The sequence below is a fragment of the Somniosus microcephalus genome, chromosome 3 (genome assembly GCF_052327205.1).
Source record: "Somniosus microcephalus isolate GS21.2 chromosome 3, FLI_Smic_1.0, whole genome shotgun sequence".
In the NCBI taxonomy this organism is placed as follows: Eukaryota; Metazoa; Chordata; class Chondrichthyes; order Squaliformes; family Somniosidae; genus Somniosus; species Somniosus microcephalus.
Window position 1 is genome coordinate 171,380,871 of NC_140989.1, and position 22,883 is coordinate 171,403,753.

The 22,883-nt window shown below is 45.8% G+C and overlaps 1 protein-coding gene across 4 annotated transcripts in view; it reads right to left on the reverse strand.

Annotated features, from left to right (window-relative positions):
• The window catches only part of ninl (ninein-like), a 160,056-nt gene that overhangs the window by 87,189 nt on the left and 49,984 nt on the right, over positions 1 to 22,883 (reverse strand). For all 4 annotated transcript variants that reach the window (XM_085981883.1, XM_085981882.1, XM_085981884.1 and 1 more), the window contains exons 4-6: positions 17,927 to 18,132; positions 12,481 to 12,547; positions 4,208 to 4,398 (exon numbers count right to left, since the gene is read on the reverse strand). In XM_085981883.1, the coding sequence (XP_085838009.1) occupies positions 4,208 to 4,398; positions 12,481 to 12,547; positions 17,927 to 18,132 (464 nt within the window). The remainder of the gene's footprint in view (positions 1 to 4,207; positions 4,399 to 12,480; positions 12,548 to 17,926; positions 18,133 to 22,883) is intronic.

The following is a 22,883-nucleotide window of genomic DNA, read 5'->3' on the forward strand; positions in this document are numbered from 1 at the left end:
CCCCATTCCCACTCGCCCCTGGTCACACCTCTCGGTGGATTTCATCACAGGCCTTCCACCATCTCAAGGCAACACTGTCATTCTGGTCATCGTAGATCGCTTCTCCAAAGCCTGTCGCTTTCTGCCCTTGCAGAAGCTTCCCTCAGCCCAAGAGACAGCCGAGCTCATGGTCCAGCATGTTTTCAGGTTGTTCGGTTTGCCCCTTGACATCGTTTCTGACCGTGGTCCACAATTCGCCTCCCGGTTTTGGAGCGCCTTCTACAAGCTTATTGGAGCTACTGTCAGTCTTTCCTCGGGTTTCCACCCTCAGTCGAATGGTCAAACAGAACGGATCAACCAAGACCTGAAGACGACCCTGAGGTGTCTCATGTCCGCTAACCCTGCGACCTGGAGTCGTCACATCGTCTGGGCTGAGTACGCGCACAACACGTTGCGCTGCTCCCCCACAGGACTGTCGCCGTTCGAGTGCCAGTTCGGTTTTCAGCCTCCACTGTTGCAGGAGCTCGAGGTGGGGGTTCCGTCCGCGGAGAAATTTGTCCAGCGTTGTCGGCGGACCTGGAGGAGAGCGCGGCTGGTCTTACAACGAGCTTCTCGACAACGGCAGATCCAGGCCAACAAGCGGCGCAGACCGGCTCCTTCATTCCGTCCTGGTCAGAGGGTCTGGCTTTCTAAGCAGGATCTCCCGCTGCGAGTGGAGTCCCGCAAGCTGGCGCCCCGTTTCATTGGTCCCTTCATGGTGTTGAGGAAGGTCAACCCGGTGTCCTACCGTCTCCAGCTGCCCCGCTCCATGCGGATTCATCCTACCTTCCATGTCTCCCGGCTTCGGCTAGTGGCCAGCGCCCGCCACGAGGCCTCCTCCCGCTCCCCGCATCATCGACGGCCAGCCTGCTTACACGGTCCGTCGCCTGATGGACTCTCGCCGGGTTCGCGGGGGCCTCCAGTTCCTGGTGGACTGGGAGGGATATGGTCCGGAGGAACGCTCTTGGGTCCCGGACCGGGACATCCTGGATCGCGATTTAGTACGGAATTTTTTTCATCGTCACCATGGACCTTCTGGGGGGAACGTCAGGGGCCGTTCCTAGGGGGGGGGGGGTCCTGTAAGGAAAGACCCAGATTCTGCCTCGCCTCGCCACCAGAGGGCTCCATGAACTCTCTTAATTGTGTCCTTCTTTATTCATTATTGTATTCACCTGTGCATTGTTAGATGCCTACTATTTAAGTGGTGTTCACTTTATGTTCATTGCTCAGTCTTGAGTTTCACTGCCTAGTGATACCGCTTGCTGGCCTGGATTCTGTGCTGTTGTTATTTTGTTTATGTCAAGTAAAGTCTACCTTTGTTTTGCAACCTAACCTCTGCCTCAGTTTGCCTTACTGCAGTTGGGTCCACTGAGTTCCGGTCCTTACAATATTGGATAAGAAAGAGGTTAGACATTGGACAGTGGTTGGAATTGAAAAATGGGTCAAGAGTGTGTGTTTTGAAGAGGGCAGCAATGGTAGCTTAGCAAGGAAGAAACACACTGTCCGGATCATGTTTAATCAGAGAAATATTTTTAAATTGTGAGTGTGCACTGGGGCTAGGAAGATAGTTGAATGGTCAGGAGTTCTGTAGGGAGGTAATCTGAAGAGCAGAAGGTGATAGATAAAATAGATAAGGGAGAACCAGTGGATGTGGTGTATTTGGACTTTCAGAAGGCTTTCGATAAGGTCCCGCATAAGAGATTAGCGTGTAAAGTTAAGGCACATGGGATTGGGGGCAAGGTATTGACTTGGATAGAGAACTGGTTGGCAGACAGAAAGCAAAGAGTTGGAATAAACAGGTCTTTTTCCAAGTGGCAGGCAGTGACTAGTGGGGTACCGCAGGGATCGGTCCTAGGACCCCAGCTATTCACAATATATATTAATGATCTAGATGAGGGAACTAGATGTAATATCTCCAAGTTTGCAGACGACAGAAAGCGGGGTGGGCGTGTGTGCTGTGAGGAGGATGATTTGGACAGGTTGGGTGATTGGGCAGAAGCATAGCAGATGTAATATAATGTGGATAAATGCGAGGTTATCCACTTTGGTGTCAAAAACAGGAAGGCAGATTATTATCTGAATGGCAATAGATTGGGAGAAGGGGAAGTGCAACGAGACCTGGGTGTCCTTGTGCACCAGTCGCTGAAGGTAAGCATGCAGGTGCATCAGGCGGTTAAGAAGGCAAATGGTATGTTGGCCTTCGTAGCGAGCTGGTTCGAGTACAGGAACAAGGATGTCTTGCTGCAGTTGTACAGGGCCTTGGTGAGACCACATCTTGAGTATTGTGTGCAGTTTTGGTCGCCTTATCTGAGGAAGGATGTTCTTGCCATGGAGGGAGTGCAGCGAAGATTCACCAGGCTGATACCTGGGATGGCAGGAATGACGTATGAGGAGAGATTGGGTCGATTTGGGCTTGTACTCGCTGGAGTTTAGAAGAATGAGCGGGGATCTCATTGAAACTTACAAAATTCTAACAGGACTAGACAGACTAGATGCAGGAAGGATGATCCCGATGGTCGGGGAGTCCAGTACCAGGGGTCACAGTCTAAGGATAAGGGGTAAGCCATTTAGAACAGAGATGAGGAATTTCTTCACCCAGAGAGTGGTGAACCTGTGGAATTCTCTACCACAGAAGGCAGTAGAGGCCAATTCATTAAATATATTCAAGAAGGAGTTGGATATATTTCTTAAGGCTAAAGGGATCAAGGGATATGGAGAGAAAGCAGGAACAGGGTACTGAATTTGGATGATCAGCCATGATTTCATTGAATGGCGGAGCAGGCTCGAGGGGCCGAATGGCCTACTCCTGTTCCTATCTTCAATGTTTCTGTGAGTCTTGTAGAATAGATGAGCTTTGAGAGAGTGAAGGGAGAGAAGCTGCAAAGTGACAGGGATATCAGGTTAGGATGAGTGGGGTGGTCGGTGTCAGGGTGGGGAGAAGGGGGTGGCACCTGGGCCAACTGCACGATGGCCTCGAGCTTCGAGATGAAGAAATCCATGAGCTCCCCTCACTTGGTTTTAGAACCAAGGATGGAGGGAACAAGGCAAGGGGTGGGGGTTTGAGAGGGTGATCTTTCAGATAAAAGGAGCTGTGGGTTGTTCTTGCCCTCCAGGGTGATCTGTAATAAAAAGGAGGACTTGACTGTGGAGACGGAACAGTGTTAAGTCTTGACATGGTCTGACCATGGATCATGCTCCAAGACTCATCATACACCGACCGGGTGTGCTCAAGTCTGCAGCTCTCAGATGCAAGGGTGCAAAGATGGGAGCTTTATGACACGAGGGCAAAGACAGTGCGGTGAGAGCATTGGATGCAGAAGTGAGGGAGCTAGCTGCTTGGCAGGTCAGTGGCAGTGTTTGTCATGACAGGTGGCGAACCAGAGGCGTGTGGGGAAGTTAGAGTTGACAGCGAACAGGCGAGGAAGCTGGGGAGCAGCTTTTCCCAGAGGTGAAAGCTAAGAGTAGTAGGATTGGAAGTAGGCCAGGAGATGTGACTGCAAGGGAGACAGGAAAATGGTCAGAAATTCCCATTTTCAATGACAGAGACCACAGGTGGAGCTCACATGAAGTTCACAAGGTTACAGGTTGGAGAGTTGATGTTAAAGATAGTGTTGACCTTAGAACTGAACTAGTAGATGAAGTAAAGGCCTAAAAGATTTTACATTCCTGTTTAAAGCAAGTTAATCTGGGCTGTTCTTGTGTGCCTCACGTCCAGATAAAACTGCACCACCAGCTACACCTTGGCTTTCAGTGGTTGACATCATTTCTATTTTGGCCATAATTCTGAAGCAGGCGATTTTGCAGATTTAAATTGGAGTACACAAACACCGAACCTCAGCACACAAGTGATGAATCTGCTCCCACAGGCAGTCAGATATCAAGTGTGCATGAACCAGCAATCTCCCGGACTGCAACTACTAACTCGGTATCTAATCAATGAATAGAATTAGAAGTTATTAACTCATTATCCAACCAATTAGCAGTTGTTTATTGGACAGCATCATCAGAGACCTTGGAAACGAGATCCCCTGCTCACCCTTTTGGTGCAAGGAGCCTTATGACACAAGGAGAGTGAAGAAAAAGATAATATCATAGGCCAGTTTGCTGTACGAAACATGTCAATACTGTGTTACCAACACTGTGTCATGTTTACAGTAAAGGGAAATTAGGTTGCGGTTAACACACATACTTCGCCTTTGAGGTCCTTCAGACCAATATTATCGCAAACTGTCGCCAATTCCTCTCTGTTAAGGTAGCCATTCTTCCCTACTCCCAACTCATCCCAGATAGCTTGCACATGGTTCTCTGTAGCTTCGGGGCAAGGAGTGGAGGATCTCCTGGGACTGTCAAAGCCATCGGGATTCCATCTGCTCAGCTGACCTAATTGAGAATTTTAAACAAACAGTGCTCAACAGTGTTTACAATTCTCACAGAAGGGATAAGGAACATTTAGCTGAGTGTAACAACTATTGCAATGCCAAAACTAAGTCATTGGGCCAACATTTGCGATCGGAGGCTTCCTGCGGGCGGACGCCTCCAACATGCAAAATTTCTACGAAATTACCTGGTGGCTCGGGAGGAATGGCGGCTTGCGCTCCTGGGCCTCTCCGGGTCCACACGGGCAGAGCCCCACGTATCCCAGGGGCGCAGGCGGTTTGTAGGCACCCCTGGGATCACGTGGGCCGGCCCAACCAATAAAAGAGAATCCCCATTCATACTTTTGACAGTTCCATACGTACAGAACTGTCAAAAGTATGAATAGAGATCACTTAAAAAATACACCAACACATGAAATAAATTTTTAAAAACCATTACATATTTAAAAGTAATTAAAATGCCGTTTAATTAAATATTTTAAACAAAAATTAAATGTTTTTCAGGGCTAAAAATAAACTTACCTTATTGAAGAATATTTTGAATTTTTAAATGAGTGGTAACATTTTATTTTTCTATTTTTTAAAACTCTTATGTTGGTAAAAGCAGGCCTTACACCTCCTTTTACCAGGCGTAAGAATTTGACAGGCTTTCAGCGGGCGGAAGTTGAGCAAACAGCGCAATTCTCTGCCCGCAGGGGCACTTTTCTCGAGCATGCGGAGGATCTATCAAGAGAATTCTTGACAGATCGCAAGTGCCGGGTTTCAGCGCATGCGCTTCACAGGCCTAAACCCAGAACTTGCGCAGCCCCTACAGCACGTACGCACCTCGTACGCACCCGTAGGATCATATAGCACAAGAGGTTATTTTGCCTTTTGTGCCTCTTTGAATGAGCTATTGAATTAGTCCAGCCCCAATGCTCTTCACCCATTGCCCTGCAAATGTTTCCTTTTCAAGTACTGTATATATCCAAAATTGCTTTTGAAAGTTATTATTGAATCTGCTTCCTTCACCCTTTCAGGCAGTGCATTCCAGATCATAACGACTCTCCGCGTAAAAAAAATTCTCGTCTCCCCTCTGGTTCTTTTGTCATTTACAGTAACTTAAATCTGTGTCCTCTGGTTATCAACCCTCCTGCCAGTGGAAACAGTTTCTCCTTAAAAACCGTTTATAATTTTGTACACCTCTATTAAATCTCCCCTTAACCTTCTCTGCTCCAAGGTGAACAATCCCAGCTTCTCTAGTCTCTCCACCTAACTGAAGTCCCTCAACCCTGGTACCATTCTGGTAAATCTCCTCTGCACACTCTCCAAGGCCTTGACATCCCTTCTAAGGTACGGTGCCCAGAATTGGCCACAATACTCCAGCTGAGGCCTAACCAGTGATTTATAAAGGTTTAGCATAACCTCTTTGCTTTTCTATTCTATGTTGTTATTAGTACATGTTTCACATCGCTTTATTAATCCAAGAAACCAACATAGAAAATATGTTGTGTAAACTTGATACATTTTTAGAGTATACTTCCCCCATTTAAAAAAATTACCACAGTACTTTGCATGTGGAGATTTGGTTGACGATAGACTTTCCTCTGTAAACATCATCATCACCCTTTCAAAAGCAAGTTAAACTGGGTTATGCAAAGTGCAACACAGTCACAAGGGTCAGGAAACACACAAGAATGACCCAAAAATGACTAACCCCCCCCCCATGGCTACGTTGCACATTGTGGGTACAATCCATGATGTACAGCACTGTGGAACTCCAGTGTGCGGTGTAATATTTCATCACAGTTTAACTTGCTTCTAAAAGGATAATAGGTGGAGCGAAGGAAATCGGATTTGCGCAAGAGGTCAGAAACGGAGTTCAGAGATCTCGGAGGGTTGTAGGGCTGGAGGAGGTTACAGAGATAGGTGGGGTGAGGCCATGGAGGGATTTGAACACAAGGATGAGAATTTTAAAAATCAAGGCGTTGCCATTCTAGGTCAGCAAGCACAGGGGTGATGGGTGAGCAGGATTTGGTGCGAGTTAGTACAAGGGCAGCAGAGTTTTGGATGAGCTGAAGTTTACACAGACTGGTAGGTGGGAGGCCGGCCAGGAGTGCATTGGAATAATCGATCCCAGAGGTAACAAAGGCATGGATGAGGGTTTCAGCAGTAGATGGGATTTCAATACTGGATTTAGAGAAAAGTCTATAGTCAACCCAATCTCCACATGCAAAGTCTAACCTGCATGCTTACAAGTTCCTTATGGATAAATGTAAATTTGACTTGTATTTTGCATAGCGATGCAAAGCCTATTTACTAACCAACCTAATTTTACTACATGTAAAATAGGTCTAAACAAAGCATCATCGTGACAACAAATATACCTTTCAGATTTCATTACTTTGATGCATGCATTTACAGTACATTGATGACAATATTCAGAGGATTATGTCAACAGCATTTCCCTCCCTCCTGTTCCTATGCCTTCCCATTACTCAAGGGCAAAACAATTTTTTTACATTTGTGTAAGGAACAGACACAGGAACAGGAGTAGGCTGTTCAGCCCCTCAAGCCTGTTCCACTATTCAATTAGATCATGGCTGATCTGTACCTCAACTCCATTTTGCCGCCTTTGCTTCATATTCCTTGATACCCTTACTCAACAAAAATCTGTCTATCTCAGTCTTGAAAGTTCCAATTGACCCAGCATCCATAGCCTTTTGGGGGGGGGGGGGAAAGAGAGTTCCAGGTTTCCACTACCCTTTGTGTGGAAAAAGTGCTTCCTGGTTTCACCTCTGAATGGCCTGGCTCTAATTTTAAGGTTATGCACCACTGTTCTGGATTCCATCACCAGAGGAAATAGTTTTTCTGTATCTTCCCTATTGAATCCCTTTATCATTTTATACACCTTGATCAGACCACTCTTCAGCCTTCTGAATTCAAGGCAATACAACCCAAGTTTTATGCAGCCTTTAATTATGCACCCTTGTAATTGAACCCTTTAAGAGATATGGACTGGTGGTGCAGCAGGTTAGTGTTCAATTGCACTGGGCTGTACAATAACAGCTGAAACTTTGTCTGCAATTCTCCACATGGCAAATCCAGCTTCGGCCACATCAAGAGAAAGGATTAAATGGAACAGTGGCTGCTGGGGGGGGGGGGGGGGTGTGGGGGTAATGCCACAAGTCTCCCCTGGGACACTCAAGCATATCTTGGTTACCAGAATAAAGGTAACAGGGGCCTGAAAACAGATGAATCCACAGTCCTGTCACCTAGAATACCCAAGAGGCAGGTGGAAAAATAAATAAACTCGGGAACGGCTGTCAAAGGTGGGTTACGTAAATAGCTCGTAATTCAGGATCACAGAACAACAGAAGCACAACTCTATACATAACTCATTACTCCTGGTATTTTTTTTAAAAAGGAAAATAGTTTACAGTAAAGTAACATTATTGGCTTGAAGGATCTCAATATTAAGCAACATCACTAGTTGTAATTATCAGTATTTGGTGATGGACAAAGTATTCTCAGTGTCTGAGCTTATTCTCCCAGTAACCGTGTAAGATTAATGAAACATAGCAGAGTTACAAAGAAGAATAAATGGAGGTTAACCAACCCACCCATTAGCTGTTCACATAGTTGTATCTTCCACCAGCCCACAGGGCAGATCCTCGCCATTACTAGGGAGCTTGGAGAGTTGTTTCACACCTTTCACTGTCACCAGCAGCCAGTATCATTTTGTGAAGGAATAGCAGACTGCCAGGGTTAACTTGAAACACGTGTCTAGTTGTAATCCGCATTAGGAGTTTACAGAAAGTTTGAGTATTCTGAAAACCCTGAAGACATTCGGAACTTTGTAACTGCGAGCAGTAAAATGACACAAAACGGCTCCATTGGGGTCACTTTCAAATTACATAAGCAAAATACTGCGGATGCTGGAAATCTGAAATAAAAACAGAAAATGCTGGAAACATTCAGCAGGCCAGGCAGCACCCGTGGAGAGAGAAACAGAGTTAACGTTTCAGCTCTGACAAAAGGTCATCGACCCGAAACGTTAACTCTGTGTCTCTCTCCACAGAGGTTGCCTGACCTGCTGAGTATTTCCAGCATTTTCTAGAACATAAGAAATAGGAGCAGGAGTAGGCCATTTGGCCCACCGAGCCTGCTCCGCCATTCAATGAGATCATGGCTGATCTTCTGCCTCAACTCCATTTACCGGCCCTATCGCCATATCCCTTGATGCCCTTACTAGTCTGAAATCTATCGACTTCTGTTTTGAAAATACCCAATGACTGAGCCTCCACGGCCCTCTGGGGTAGAGAATTCCAAAGATTCACCACCCTCTGTGTGAAGAAATTTCTTCTCATCTCAGTCCTTAATGGCCTACCCTTTATCCTGAGGCTGTGACCCCTGGTCCTAGACTCCCCAGTCAAGGGGAACATTCTCCCAGCATCCACCCTATCAAGCCCTGTAATAATTTTGTATGCTTCAATGAGATCCCCTCTCATTCTTCTGAATTCAAGAGAATACAGGCCTAATTTACTCAATCTCTTCTCATACGACAGTCCCGCCATCCCAGGAATCAATCTCGTGAAGCTTTGTTGCACTCCCTCTACGGCAAGTATATCCTTCTTAGGTAAGGAGACCAAAATTGTACACAGTACTCCAGGTGTGGTCTCACCAAGGCCCTATATAATTGGAGTAAGGCTTCTTTACTCCTGTACTCAAATCCTCTTGTAATGAAGGCCAGCATACCATTTGCCTTCCTAATGGCTTGCTGCACCTGTATATTCACTTTCAGTGACTCATGTACAAGGACATCCAGGTCCCTTTGAGCATCTGCATTCCCCAATCTTTCACCATTTAGGAAATACTCTGCCTTTCTGTTTTTTCTACCAAAGTGGATAACTTCACATTTATCCACATTATATTCCATCTGCCATGTTCTCGCCCACTCACTGAGCCTGTCGCAATCCTCTTGAAGCCTCTTCACATCCTCTTCACAACTGCCACTGCCACCTAGCTTTGTATCATCAGCAAATTTGGAAATGTTATATTTAGTCCCCTCATCCAAATCATTGATTTAGATTGTGAATAGCTGGGGCCCAAGCACCAATCCTTGTGGTACCCCACTAGTCACAGCCTGCCATCCTGAAAAAGACCCATTTATCCCTACTCATTGTTTTCTGTCCGTTAACCAATTCTCAATCCATGCTAGTATTTTACCCCCAATTCCATGTGCCCTAATTTTGTTCACCAACCTCTTGTGTGGGACATTATCGAAGGCCTTCTGAAAATCCAAATACACCACATCTACCAGCTCCCCTTTGTCGACTCCACTAGTTACATCCTCAAAGAATTCCCAATAGGTTTGTCAAACAGGATTTCCTTTTCATAAATCCATGTTGACTTTGCCCAATCTTACTATTAGTTTCTAAGTGCCCAGTTATTGCATCCTTTACAATAGATTCCAGCATTTTCCCAACTACTGATGTGAGGCTAACAGGTTCCCCGTTTTCTCTTTCCCTCCTTTTTTAAATAGCGGGGTTACATTTGCTATCCTCCAATCTGCAGGAACCAATCCAGAATCTATAGAATTTTGGAAGATGACAACCAATGCGTCCACTATCCCAATGGCCACCTCTTTCAAAACCCTAGGATGTAGGTCATCCGGTCCTTGGGATTTATCGACTTTTAGTCTCATTAATTTTGCTAGTACTGTTTTTTTTACTAATAATAATTTCTTTAAGTTCCTCATTCCCGCCACACCCTTGGTTTTCTCGTATTTCTGGGAGGTTTTTTGTGTCTTCCTCCGTGAAGACAGAAACAAAGTATTTATTTAATTTCTCCTCCATTTCCTCATTCTCCATTATAAATTCTCCCTTCTCTGACTGTAAAGGACCTACAATTATCTTCGCCAGTCTTTTCCTTTTCACATACCTATAGAAGCTTTTACAATCCGTTTTTATATTTTTTGCTAGTTTGTGCTCATATTTTATTTTCCCTTTCTTTATCAATTTCTTGGTCCCCCTTTGCTGATTTCTAAAAAGATCCCAATCCTCAGGCTGACCGCTTTTTCTGGCAACTTTATAAGCTTCCTCCTTTGACTTAATACTAGCTTTAATTTCTTTTGTTAGCCATGGTTGGATCACTTTTCCTTTTGGGTTTTTATGCCCTAGAGGAATATATGTTTGTTGCAAATTATGCATTATTTCCTTGAATGTTAACCATTGTATGTCCACCTTCATACCTTTTAGTGTAGTCTCCCAATCTACCATGGCCAACTTGTCCCTCATACCCTTGTAGTTTCCTCTGTTTAGATTGAAGACCTTCGTTTCAGATTGGACTACATCACTCTCAGACTTAATGTAAAATTCAATCATATTATGGTCACTTGTCCCTAAAGGCCCCTTTACCACAAGAATATTGATTGGGCCTTTCTCATTACACAGTACCAGATCCAGAATAACCTGTTCCCTGGTTGGTTCCTCCACATACTGATCCAGGAACGCGTGCATTCCAATAATTCGTCCTCCACATGGTTAGTGGTAATTTGATTTGCTCAGTCAATATGTAGATTAAAGTCCCCCATCATTACCGTATTGCCCTTGTTACATGCACTTCTAATTTCTTGATTGATACTGTGCCCTACATTACCACTACTGTTTGGTGGCCTATACACAACTCCCACCAATGTTTCCGCCCTTTGCTGTTTCTTAGCTCCACCCAAACTGATTCCAGTTCTACATCATGATCTGCCGAGCCAAGATCTTTTATCTCTACCATACCGATCTCATCCCTTATTAACAGTGCTACGCCACCTCCTTTTCCTTTTTGTCTGTCCTTCCTAAATGTTGAGTACCCTGGAACATTCAGTTCCCAGCTTTGGTTACCCTGCAACCATGTCTCTGTAATGGCAATTACATCATACCCATTTACTTCTATTTGTGCCATTAAGTCATCCGCCTTGTTGCGAATGCTACGTGCATTTAGATAAAGTGCCTTCAACTTTGCCTGTTTAATATTTTTCTGCACTTTGACCCTCTTTACTGTTGGCCTTTGTTTCTGCTCCCTACTAGTTTTGCTGACTACTTTTCTAACTTGCACTTCCAGCTTTGTTTCTCTCCATTCTGGGCCCACATTTAGGTTCCCAGCCCCTGACAAACTAGTTTAAATCCTTCCCAACAGCACTAGCAACCCCCCCTGCGAGGATATTGGTCCCGGATCTGCCGAGGTGTAATCCGTCCAGCTTGTACAGGTCCCACCTTACCCAGAATCGGTCCCTATGCCTCAGGAATTTAAATCCCTTCTCTTACACCATCTCTCCAGCCACGCGTTCATCTGGTCTATTCTCCTATTTCTGCTCTCGCTAGCACGTGGCACTGGGAGTAATCCTGAGATTACTACCTTTGAGGTCCTGCTTTTTAATTTATTTCCTTGCTCCCTATATTCTGCTTGCAGGACCTCGTCCCTCTTTCTACCTATTTTCTGTTTTTATTTCACTTGCAAATTATGTCATTTGAATTTAGATCCTAACCCGCAACAAGTTCTGTTCACCATCATCTGTGTTTGGAGACCTACATTGGCTCATGGTCCTGCAATTCCTTGATTTTATCATTCTCATTCACGTGTTCAAATCCCTCCATGGCCTTGCCCCTCCCGATCTGTGACCTCCTCCAGCCCTACAACCCTACAAGAACTCTGCGTTCCTTGAACTCTAGCCTCTTCTGCATCCCCCACTCCCTTCGCCCCACCATTGGTGGTCGCGCATTCAGCCATCTAGGCCCCAAGCTCTAGAATTCCCTCACTCAATCTCTCCGGATCTCCAACCTTTCTCTCCTCCTTTAAGACACTCCTTAAAACCCAACTCTGACCAAGCTTTTGGTCACCTATCCTAAAGTCTCCTTTGGCTCGGTGTCAAATTTCTGATGATGTTCCTATGCGGAACTGGCCCGAGGGACTGAATGGCCTACTTCTGTTCCTATGTCCCTGTGAAGCGCATTGGGACGTTTTACTACATTAAAGACGCTATATAAATGCAAGTTGTTGTTGTTGGATAAAAGAGGTAACGGCCAGAAGGTCCACTGCAAAAAAAATGCTTTACCTTGTGCTTCAAAGGTTTCATGCTGAGGTTCTTTATGGCTTTCAAGCTCTTCATCAGACTTGAGGCTCTGTAACAGAAAATTACCCCAATAAATTCAACAGCTAACTGAAGAGTAGGGAGGCTCACTGGGGGAAGACACCAGGGCAAATCTCCCACTCCAAATGTTGAGTTGTCATGACCAGTGCAAATTCCACACTTGCACTAATTGTGATCAGCTACCCACGCTGGAACCCCAGGAACTGCATTCACGTAGTGATCACAACGAGCTCCTCGCCTGAATTGAGCCTGATACTGGGTGCTCACCAAGGGAAAATGTGGTGACAAAAAAATAATTGATTCATACAGCACAAAAAGAAAGTATTCGGCCATCACACCTCTGCTGACTCTTTGAAAGAGCTATCCAATTAGTCCCACTCCCCATCTCTGTAACCTCCTCCAGCCCTACAACCCTCCGAGATATCTGCGTTCCTCCAATTCTGGCCTCGAGCATCCCCCATTTTCTTTGCCCCACCATTGGCGGCCGTGCCTTCAGCTGTCTAGGCCCCAAGCTCTGGCATTTCCTCTCTAAATCTGTCCGCCTCTCTACCTCTCTCTCCTCCTTTAAGAAGTTCCTTAAAACCTACCTCTTTGACCAAACAGCTGTCCTAATATTTCCTTGCATGGCTCGGTGTCAATTCTTGTCTGATTAACGCTCCCATGAAGCACCTTGGGACATTTTACTGCATTAAAGGCACTATATAAATGCAAGTTATTGTTGTAGGATGATCACTGTTGAATTAACTGATCTCAGCCAGTGCTGTAGGGTCTCTACAGGATAGGAACAGGAAAATTGACCAGGATTCCCATTCCAGATTAATATCCTGTGATCACCTGCGTACGACGGGTGAAGACAGGATTGAGCTGCACTGTGATGGAATAGCCCAGTGACATTCATGATCAAACCTCACGCAAGCAAAGATATAGGAGGGGGACCAGTGCCATGAACTGTTCTCCAAACTAAAGCCACAACAAGATGTCAACCGCAACTCAGTGGTAACGCTCTCGCCTCTGAGTCAGAAGGTTGTGGCTTCAAATCCCACTCGAGACTTGAGCACAAAGTCTAGGCTGACACTCCAGTGCAGTGCTGAGGGAGTGCTGCACTGTCGGAAATGCCATCTTTCGGATGGGACGTTAAATCAAGGCCCCATCTGCCCGCTCGGGTGCATGTAAATGATCCCACAGCACTATTTCGAAGAAGAGCAGGGGAGTTCTCCCTGGCCAACATTTATCCCTCAACCAATATCACTAAAAAGCAGATTCACAGAAGAGATCACAGAAACCCCAGTGCAGATAGAGGCCATTTCGGCCCATCGAGCCTGCACCGACACATATCCCACCCGATCCCCATAACCCCATGTATTTAATCTCCCTAACACTAAGGGTCAATTTATCACAGCCAATCAACCTAACCCGCACATCTTTGGACTGTCTGGTCATTATCACATTGCTGTATGTGGGAGCTTACTGTGCGCAAATTAGCTGCCGTGTTTTCTACATTACAACAGTGACTACACTTCAAAAAGTACTTGATTGGCTGTAAAGAGCTTTGGGACGTCCTGAGGTTGTGAAAGGCGCTATAGAAATGCAAGTCTTTCGTTTGGTTTAGGAGAGAAGCAGAGCAAAGCCCACTTAAAATGTGAACAAGCTATGATTTGTAGATTATATGTTACGGTTGTTGTACATACTGAAGCATTAAGAAAAGTCATTTATTACAGAGTATGGATGTAAAGCACATTTATAATATGGTGATGTACTTGACCACAAAGCTTTGGAATTACAGTTTGTAATGTATCGCAAAGTCTGTAACTAAGAAACCGTGGAATTCATTCCAACTAAACTAAATCACAGAAGAACCATTGCATAGCTTGAATGCAAGCAGCCTGCATTCCTTGGCTGATCACAGGGAAGTAAATGTCCTCCGGTTAGGATTGTGGAAAAACACAAGTCAGATCTCTCTCTAGATACTGGAAAGGTTAAAAACAGAGGCACTAAAAACATTTATCCCAAAAGATTAACTGATCAAAAGGTTGCTCGATTATCTAACCAATTGCTCTTGTACACAAACAGAAAAGGGCTTTATTCAAGAGAGCCAGTTACATAACATTGAAATGTAATCTACTTGTTAATCTTTTGAATACAGGGTAGTTCTTCCACATCAGTAAAAGGATTTTACTAAACTTCAAAGTGCAATCACACAGAACTGCCAGCACTACAGACCACTTCCTCATTTATGGATGTCTATAAACTCATGTTGTAAGAGGAGATATTTTCCTGTGCTCCACACGAGCAGCACAGTTTCAGCTGCACCGAGCTTATATTCAGAGAGACTATTCTGCATGTGTGTGTGTTCTTTCAAAGAAGTAACAAATTTTAAAAAAACACAATGCACCAGAAAGCTTAAACCTGAACCATTACAGACGCATTAGCACCTGAACGATGTTAATACACAGAATAACAATTATAACAAGTACGTAGACATTGTAAAAACTAACCCAACAATGTCCATCTTCAGAGCAGCAGAACCAGAAAAAAAAAATCACCATTCCATTCCCTAGTTTTCTTCTGCCTCATGCAGAGGTACAAGTCCCATGGGCAGTGGAAAGCAGCCGTCTTGTACCCACGAGCAATAATTGTAAGACTATTTGTCCACAGCCGAAACTGATCCCACCGTACATCAGTGGCTTACATCTCCGCTTTCTGGGATTATCTCCCAAGATCACTCTGTTGTGCTGCCTTCAAAAGGTCTCCTTAAAAACTCTTTGACCATGCCTTCAGTCTTCCTCACTAAATTTCCGTCCTTTTCGTACTCAGTGTCCATCGTTGCTGCCTAGTTAAATGCTCAGAGGTGTTTGTTCTTGGGGAGTAGCATTATATAAATTCCCGTTGTTCTTAATGCTGTTTAAGCATAGTGTGCATCACAGCCACGCATAGTCCTCTCCTCACTTGGATGTCCACATACAGGCAGGCCCAATGGATAGCAAGCCAAAACAGGAAGCTTGATTGATTTTTCCTTCATTTCATATCCCAGCGGCGCTGAGGCCAATTGTAGAACCCCCACTGCCATCCTGGCTGAGGTCAGCTAACAACACAGGCCATGGGAACTGAACTAGGAGCCTTCTGGTCTTGGGTGTCTCAGTTACACACACCTTTACCAAAGGGGATGTTGGCGGGGGGGGGGGGGGAACCCACTGTTTAATTTCAAAAGAATTCCTTTAAGCGAGAGCTGAACTGGTTTCTGGTTTAGGGGTCTGCAGAGAATTAGCTGGGCCAGAATGGTCTCCTGGACTAGTTTTGATTGTCTAAGGGGTATGGTAGATTCCCCCCCCCACCGCCAAATTGGCCTGGGTTTTTAATTTTTTTTTTGCCTCTCCCAGGCATTCACATGTCTTTGGGTGGGGTGAGGAGCGTGTGTATCATAATGCACCAGCTGGATGGACCAGATGGACTTTTCCTGTCCATCATTATTCATATGTTCATAACAGTGCTAGCTTTTCAACTGGAAGTTAACTGAATCTCTTCTCAATTGGAGTGGGTTGTAATGTTTTAAAAAGGAAATATGATGGGACTAATTTAGAGTAAAACAACAACAACAACTTGTATTTATATAGCACCTTTAACATAGTAAAACCTCCCAAGGCACTTCACAGGTGCATAATCAGACAAAATTTGACACCTTGTCACATAAGGAGATATTAGGACAATCTTCGTCAAAAAGGGAGGTTTTAAGGAGCGCCTTTAGGGAGGAGAGAGGTGTAGAGGTTTAGGTAAGGAATTTCACTGCTGAGGGCCTGGCCACCAATGGTGGAGCGAAGGAAGTGGGGAGGGGGGTGCACAAGAGGCCAGGGTTAGAGGAACAGAGTTTTTTTAATTCATTCACGGAATGTGGGCATCGCTGGCAGGGCCAGCATTTATTGCCTATCCCTAATTGCCCTTGAGAAGGTGGTGGTGAGCTGCCTTCTTGAACCGCTGCAGTCCGTGTGGTGAAGGTACTCCCACAGTGCTGTTAGGGAAGGAGTTCCAGGATTTTGACCCAGCGACGATGAAGGATCGGCGATATACTTCTAAGTCAGGATGGTGTGTGACTTGGAGAGGAACTTGGAAGTGGTGGTGTTCCCATGCGCCTGCTGCCCTTGTCCTTCTAGGTGGTAGAGGTCACGGGTTTGGGAGGTGCTGTCGAAGAAGCCTTGGCGAGTTGCTGCAGTGCATCTTGTAGATGGTACACACTGCAGCCACAGTGCGCCAGAGGTGGAGGGAGTGAATGTTTAACGTGGTGGATGGGGTGCCAATAAAGCGGGCTGCTTTGTCCTGGATGGTGTCGAGCTTTGAGTGTTGTTGGAGATGCACTCATCCAGGCAAGTGGAGAGTATTCCATCACACTCCTGACTTGTGCCTTGTAGATGGTGGAAAGGCTTTGGGGAGTCAGGTGGTGAGACACTCACCGCAGAATACCCAGCCTCTGACCTGCTCTTGTTGCCACAGTATTTATATGGCAGGTTCAGTTACGTTTATGGTCAATGGTGACCCCCAGGATGTTGATGGTGGGGGATTCGGCGATGGTAATGCTGTTGAATGTCAAGGAGCGGTGGTTAGACTCTCGCTTGTTCGAGATAGTCATTGCCTGGCACTTGTGTGTTGCGAATGTTACAAGCCTGAGCATCGTCCAGGTCTTGCTGCATGCAGGCATGGTCTGCTTCATTATCTGAGGAGTTGCGAATGGAACTGAACACTGCAATAATCAGCGAACATCCCCACTTACAGTGGAAGGAAGATCATTGATGAAGCAGCTGAAGATTGTTGGGCCGAGGACACTGCCCTGAGGAACTCCTGCACTAATGTCCTGGGGCTGAGATGTTTGGCATCCAACAATCACAACCATCTTCCTTTGCGCTCCAGCCAGTGGCGAGTTTCCTCCCTGATTCCCATTGACTTCAGTTTTACCAGGGCTCCTTGATGCCACACTTGGTCAAATGCTGCCTTGATGTTAAGGGCAGCCACTCTCACCTCACCTCTTGAAATCAGCTCTTTTGTCCATGTTTGGACCAAGGCTGTAAGGAGGTCTGGAGCCGAGTGGTCCTGGCGGAACCCAAACCGAGCATCAGTGAGCAGGTTATTGGTGAATAAGTGCTGCTTGATAGCACGGTCGATGACACCTTCCATCACTTTGCTGATGATCGATGGCTAGAGGAGGTTACAGAGATAGGGAGGGGTGAAGCAATGTAGGGATTTGAACACAAGAACAAGAATTTTAAATTCGAGGTGTTGCTGGACCCAAGAGCCAATATAGGTCAGCGAGTACATGGGGTGATGGGTGAACAGGACTTGGTGCGGGTTGGAATACGGGAATTTAAAGAGGGTGGAAGATGGGAGGCTGGCCAGGATTCAAACAAAAGGATAAAATCGGACAAACCTCCACACTTTCAAGAGATGCAGAGCGTCTCAACTGACTTCTGTTGGTGCTTTGTACGAATGGCTCAGCCTTTGTCGCCTTAAAAGGAAGCGGCTCCTCCAAATCACCTGTAGTTTCAACCTCAGAATCCAGAAACTCCGGCACAGATCGGCGGCCATATCGTTTGGCTCCCCTGACACACTTTGGCTCGGCCTCCTCTGGGATCGCTGAAAACAACAAATATACAAACTCAAGACACACAGAAACCTTTACTGAATTCCCCCTTAAAAAAATCTTCTTTAGAACAACCTTATTTATTTGAGCAAATGCGAAGAGTTGAGTTTCAAACTCAAATGAGTTGCATTGCATTTTAATCACACTGGAGTACAATAAAAAAAAATGGACTTTTAAACAAGCGATCTACTAGAACATTTCCATTTTACATTCTAAAAGTTCATTATAATACAGCAAAATAAAATGTGTCAACAGACCTGTACACGTTAAGCAGTTATACTTCCTTCAGAATAGCCCTCTGACCCCTTAAAATTAGCTGGGAACTGACTAATTGAGTACAAAAGTAGAGAAGTTATGCTGAACCTTTATAAAGCACTGGTTAGGCCACAACTGGAGTATTGCACCCAGTTCTGGTCACCACACTTTAGGAAGGATGTGAAGGTCCGAGAGGGTGCAGAGGAGATTTACCAGAATGGTTCTGGGGATGGGGAAATCTTAGCTACAAGGACAGGTTGGAGAAGCTGGATTTGTTTTCATTAGGCCAAAGGAGGTTGAGGAGTGATTTGATAGAGGTGTACAAGATTATGACGGGTTGGGATAGGCTAGACGGGGAAAGGCTGTTCCCACTAGTTGATGGTACAAGGACTTAGGGGACACAGATTTAAGGTTTTGGGCAAGAGATACAGGGGGGGGATGTGAGGAAAAAAAAATTTACGCAGCGAGTGGCGAGGACCTGGAACTCGCTGCTGATGGAAATGGTGGAAGTGGAGACACTCAATGTTTTCAAGGGGAGACTGGATAGGCACTTGAGGGAAATAAACTTGCAGGGCTACAGGGATAGAGCGGGGGAATGGGACTGACTGGATTGCTCTGCAAAGAGTCGGCACGGACTCGGTGGGCTGAATGGCCTCCTACTGTGCCGTTATGAGTCTAAGGCCTAGAAATTGGGTTGGGGCGCCAAAGTGGCGCAAAAGTCGCCTGAGCGCAGGATTTAGCGCAGCGTTCGAGGATTTAGCGATCGTCAGATATTCAGTTCCATTGTCCCTAGAGGGAGACGGGGCGAGGCTCGAGGCGCTCCGCGCGTCCCTCTTAGGGTGCTGAAACTGAATATCGCAGCGCAACGTGCCGCAGCGCCACACGCGGGGGGTGGTCAGGAGGCCGGGGGTGCTGGCAGGTGGCCACCGAAAAAGGCGGCCGCCCCACACCTCCACCTTAACTTGCGCCGCTGCCAGCACAGTAAGGCCCCGTGAACCGGGCGCGGGTAGCGAACGGCGCAACTGCGCCGTTCGCTACCAAATATCGCGAACGGGGCGCGAATGGGGCGCTGCACACACCGATGATGTCATCGGTGGCGGCGCAGCGCAAATGTCTAACGCCACCATTAGCGCCCCTGCTGAATATCGCGGGAGGCGCAGCCAGTGGCGTTACAGCCATTGTGCCTCTTTAGGCGCTAACAGGTGGCGCCACTCACCCAATTTTTCCCCCATGACTCTATAATTCACTAATTGCTAGTCTGATAACGAGTTTTTATTAGTCCTCAATGACTATATAAGCACAATGGACTCCTGTAGGTTTCCTACCCCTCCATGCTTAACCTTTATAAATTATCTTTGCACAAGAAATAAATGCCCAAATTAGAGTTTTCAAGTATAAAATGGACAGGGAAATATAGACTTTTGTCCTCATTAATCTCATTCCCCAAATCAAGACAGTTTGTAGCAATTTGCTGCAAGTGGCAGTTCACGTCATTCTGTGGATGGCTGGTAAGAGGTTAGCAAGAATCGTTAAAGCTGCTCGTTGACTTTGCCTCCCTATACTGTAGCAGAACTTTTCTTACTTAATGCCGACACTAAAATGTCCTCCTCAGATTGGGACTGCTTCACACTCACACGAACCTAGGTAGCAGGTTGTGGGTGCAAGTTTCACTCCAGAGACTTGAGCACGAAAATCCAAGCGGACGCTCCAGTGCAGTGCTGAGGGAGTGCTGCACTGTCGGAGGTGCCGCCTTTCGGGTGAGACGTTAAACCGAAGCCCCGTCTGTCCTCTCAGGTGGACGTAATATTTGGAAGAAGAGCAGCACCAGCACCAATAATACAGCTTATTTGGTCATTATCTCATGGCTGTTTATGAGACGCTGCTGTGTGCAAATTGGCTGCTGTGTTTTCATACTTTACAACAGTGACTACACTTCAAAAGTATTTAATTAGCTGTAAAGTGCTTTGGGATGTCCCGAGGTCGTTAAAGGCGCCATATAAATACAAGTTCCTTTCTTTTTAAAACTTGGTTGGTTAACAAATGCTCACTAACCATCAGGCTGTTTTTACTAATAATATATATTTTTTGAATCGCTTATGACATATAGCTTGATCATTTCACATATTTAGATAGCAACACCTCAAAAATAGATATTCACACATTTGATGCTCAACACAATGAAATGGGAGATTTCTTCGCCAATTTTCTTCCCTCAGAGATATCGATTTCCAGCTGTCCCACAGTTTCTCAGGAGCTGGACATCCTCAGACACTTCTACATATAAAAAAAAATTCTCAGGATGTGGGTGTCGCTGGCAAGGCCATCATTTATCGCCCATTCCGAGTTGCGGAGAGGGCACACGAGGGCTCAGTTTAGCGTCTCATTCAAAGACGGCATCTCCAACAATGGTGGTGGTGGTTCAAGCCTTCTTGAACCGCTGCAGCTTGTGTGGTGAAGGTGCTCAGTAGCAGTCTTGATACAACGAGTAAGCTCGCTAGGCCACTTCAGAGGCTGGTTAAGAGTCAACTATGTTGGCGTGAGACTGGAGTCACATATAGGCCAAACCGGATAAGGGCGACCGGTGAACCAGTTGGGTTTTTACGACAATCCAACAGCTTCATGCTGACTTTTACCGATACCAGCTTTTTATTTCCTGATTTTTCTCAAACTGTCAGGGTGGGATTTGAGCTCACGCTCTCTGGATCACTAGTCCAGTAACATAACCACGACTCTACCATACCTCGTTTAGCTGGTCAATTGTTCACTTATGAATGTTGACAGTGTTAGCAGATTATTATATCATAGTGGAGTCCAATTCTGCCCTCATCCAACACCCATACACACATTCACGCAGGGATGAGTAAAGAAATAAGAACGAACGAACTTGCATTTATATAGCACTTTTCACATCCTCGGGACATCCCAAAGCGCTTCACAGCCAATGAAGTGCTTCTGAAGTGCAGTCACTGTTGTAATGTAGGAAACGTGGCAGCTAATTTGCGCACAGCAAGCTCCCGCAAGCAGCAATGTAATGATGACCAGACAATCTGTTTTAATGATGTTGGTGAAGGGATAAATATTGGCCAGGACACTCTTCGAAATAGTCCCGTGGGATCTTTTACATCAACCCGAGAGGCAATTTCCCCCTAATTCTTTTTGGGGTGCATGGCCCCTTTAAGGGGCTGTGCGGCCCATTCAAAGTTTCGAAATTTAACATGGGAAAAAAGCTGGTCCCGGGCTGTGCGGGACCGGCCACACAGCTTAGAGGGAATGCTGCTGAGAGGGCAGACGAGGGCTCAGTTTAACGTCTCTTTCAAAGACCGCATCTGCAGCAATGCAGGACTCCCTCAGTACTACACTGGAGCATCAGCCTAGATTATGCGCTCAAGGTGCTGAAATGGGACTTGAACCCACGACCTTCTGACTCTGAGGCAAGAGTGCTACCTACTGAGCCACAGCTGGCACCGTAGACAGAGATTAGAAAGTGGAGCCCTGTCTAATTGCATCATCGTAGCCTAGGAACGCTGAAGCCAAACACAACACCATACTGCTGCTTAGGCCAAGATTATATATATTCAGCAGAGATTGGGAGACGGAAGTTGAGACCTTCTGGTCTGTACGAGTCTGTGGTTACCCACTAGGTTATCGGGGGAGCGATGAAGCTTTTAATAATTAAAACCAGTGATTAGTGCCCTTAAAATATGGCCAAACTGCCATTGTAATAGCTCCTATTTACTCTGCTTCAAATAGAAGTTGTCTGTAGACACTTAGGCCTGACCAGAGACATCACAGGAAATATAAAATGCATCAGCTGTAATAATGTCGTAAAAATAAATAAATGTGCAGCAGGTGGCATAGTGGTTAGCACTGTTGCCTCACAGCGCCAGGGACCCGGGTTCGAATCCGGCCTCGGGTGACTGTCTGTGTGGAGTTTGCACATTCTCCCCGTGTTTGCGTGGGTTTCCTCCGGGTGCTCCGGTTTCCTCCCACAGTCCAAAGATGTGCGGGTTAGGATGATTGGCTATGATAAATTGACCCTTAGTGTTAGGGGGATTAAATACGTGGGGATAGGGTGGGATATGTGTTGGTGTAGGGGTTACGGGGATCGGGTGGGATATGTGTCAGTGCAGGCTCGATGGGCCGAAATGGCCTCTATCTGCACTGTGGTGATTCTGTGAGGGATTAGAAGCAACTTGGTACCAGAACAGGCTGAACTGAGCATGTTCTTAAACAGCACGAGACCGAAATATGGCATCAGTAAACGCAATTTAAAAAATCCCACTTGAACAGCTCAAAATTAAACATTTTTTATGAGCTACTTATTTCCCTAACTGTTACTGGTAATCATTGTGTGCGTATTCAAACTGAAGCCCGACAAACAACTGCCAATTATTGGGCGACAATGGTTTTTACACTTGGTGATGGTGGATGTAGATAATGTCTCAACTTGTACACACTTTATCACTTGCAATCAGCAATGCACTTACTT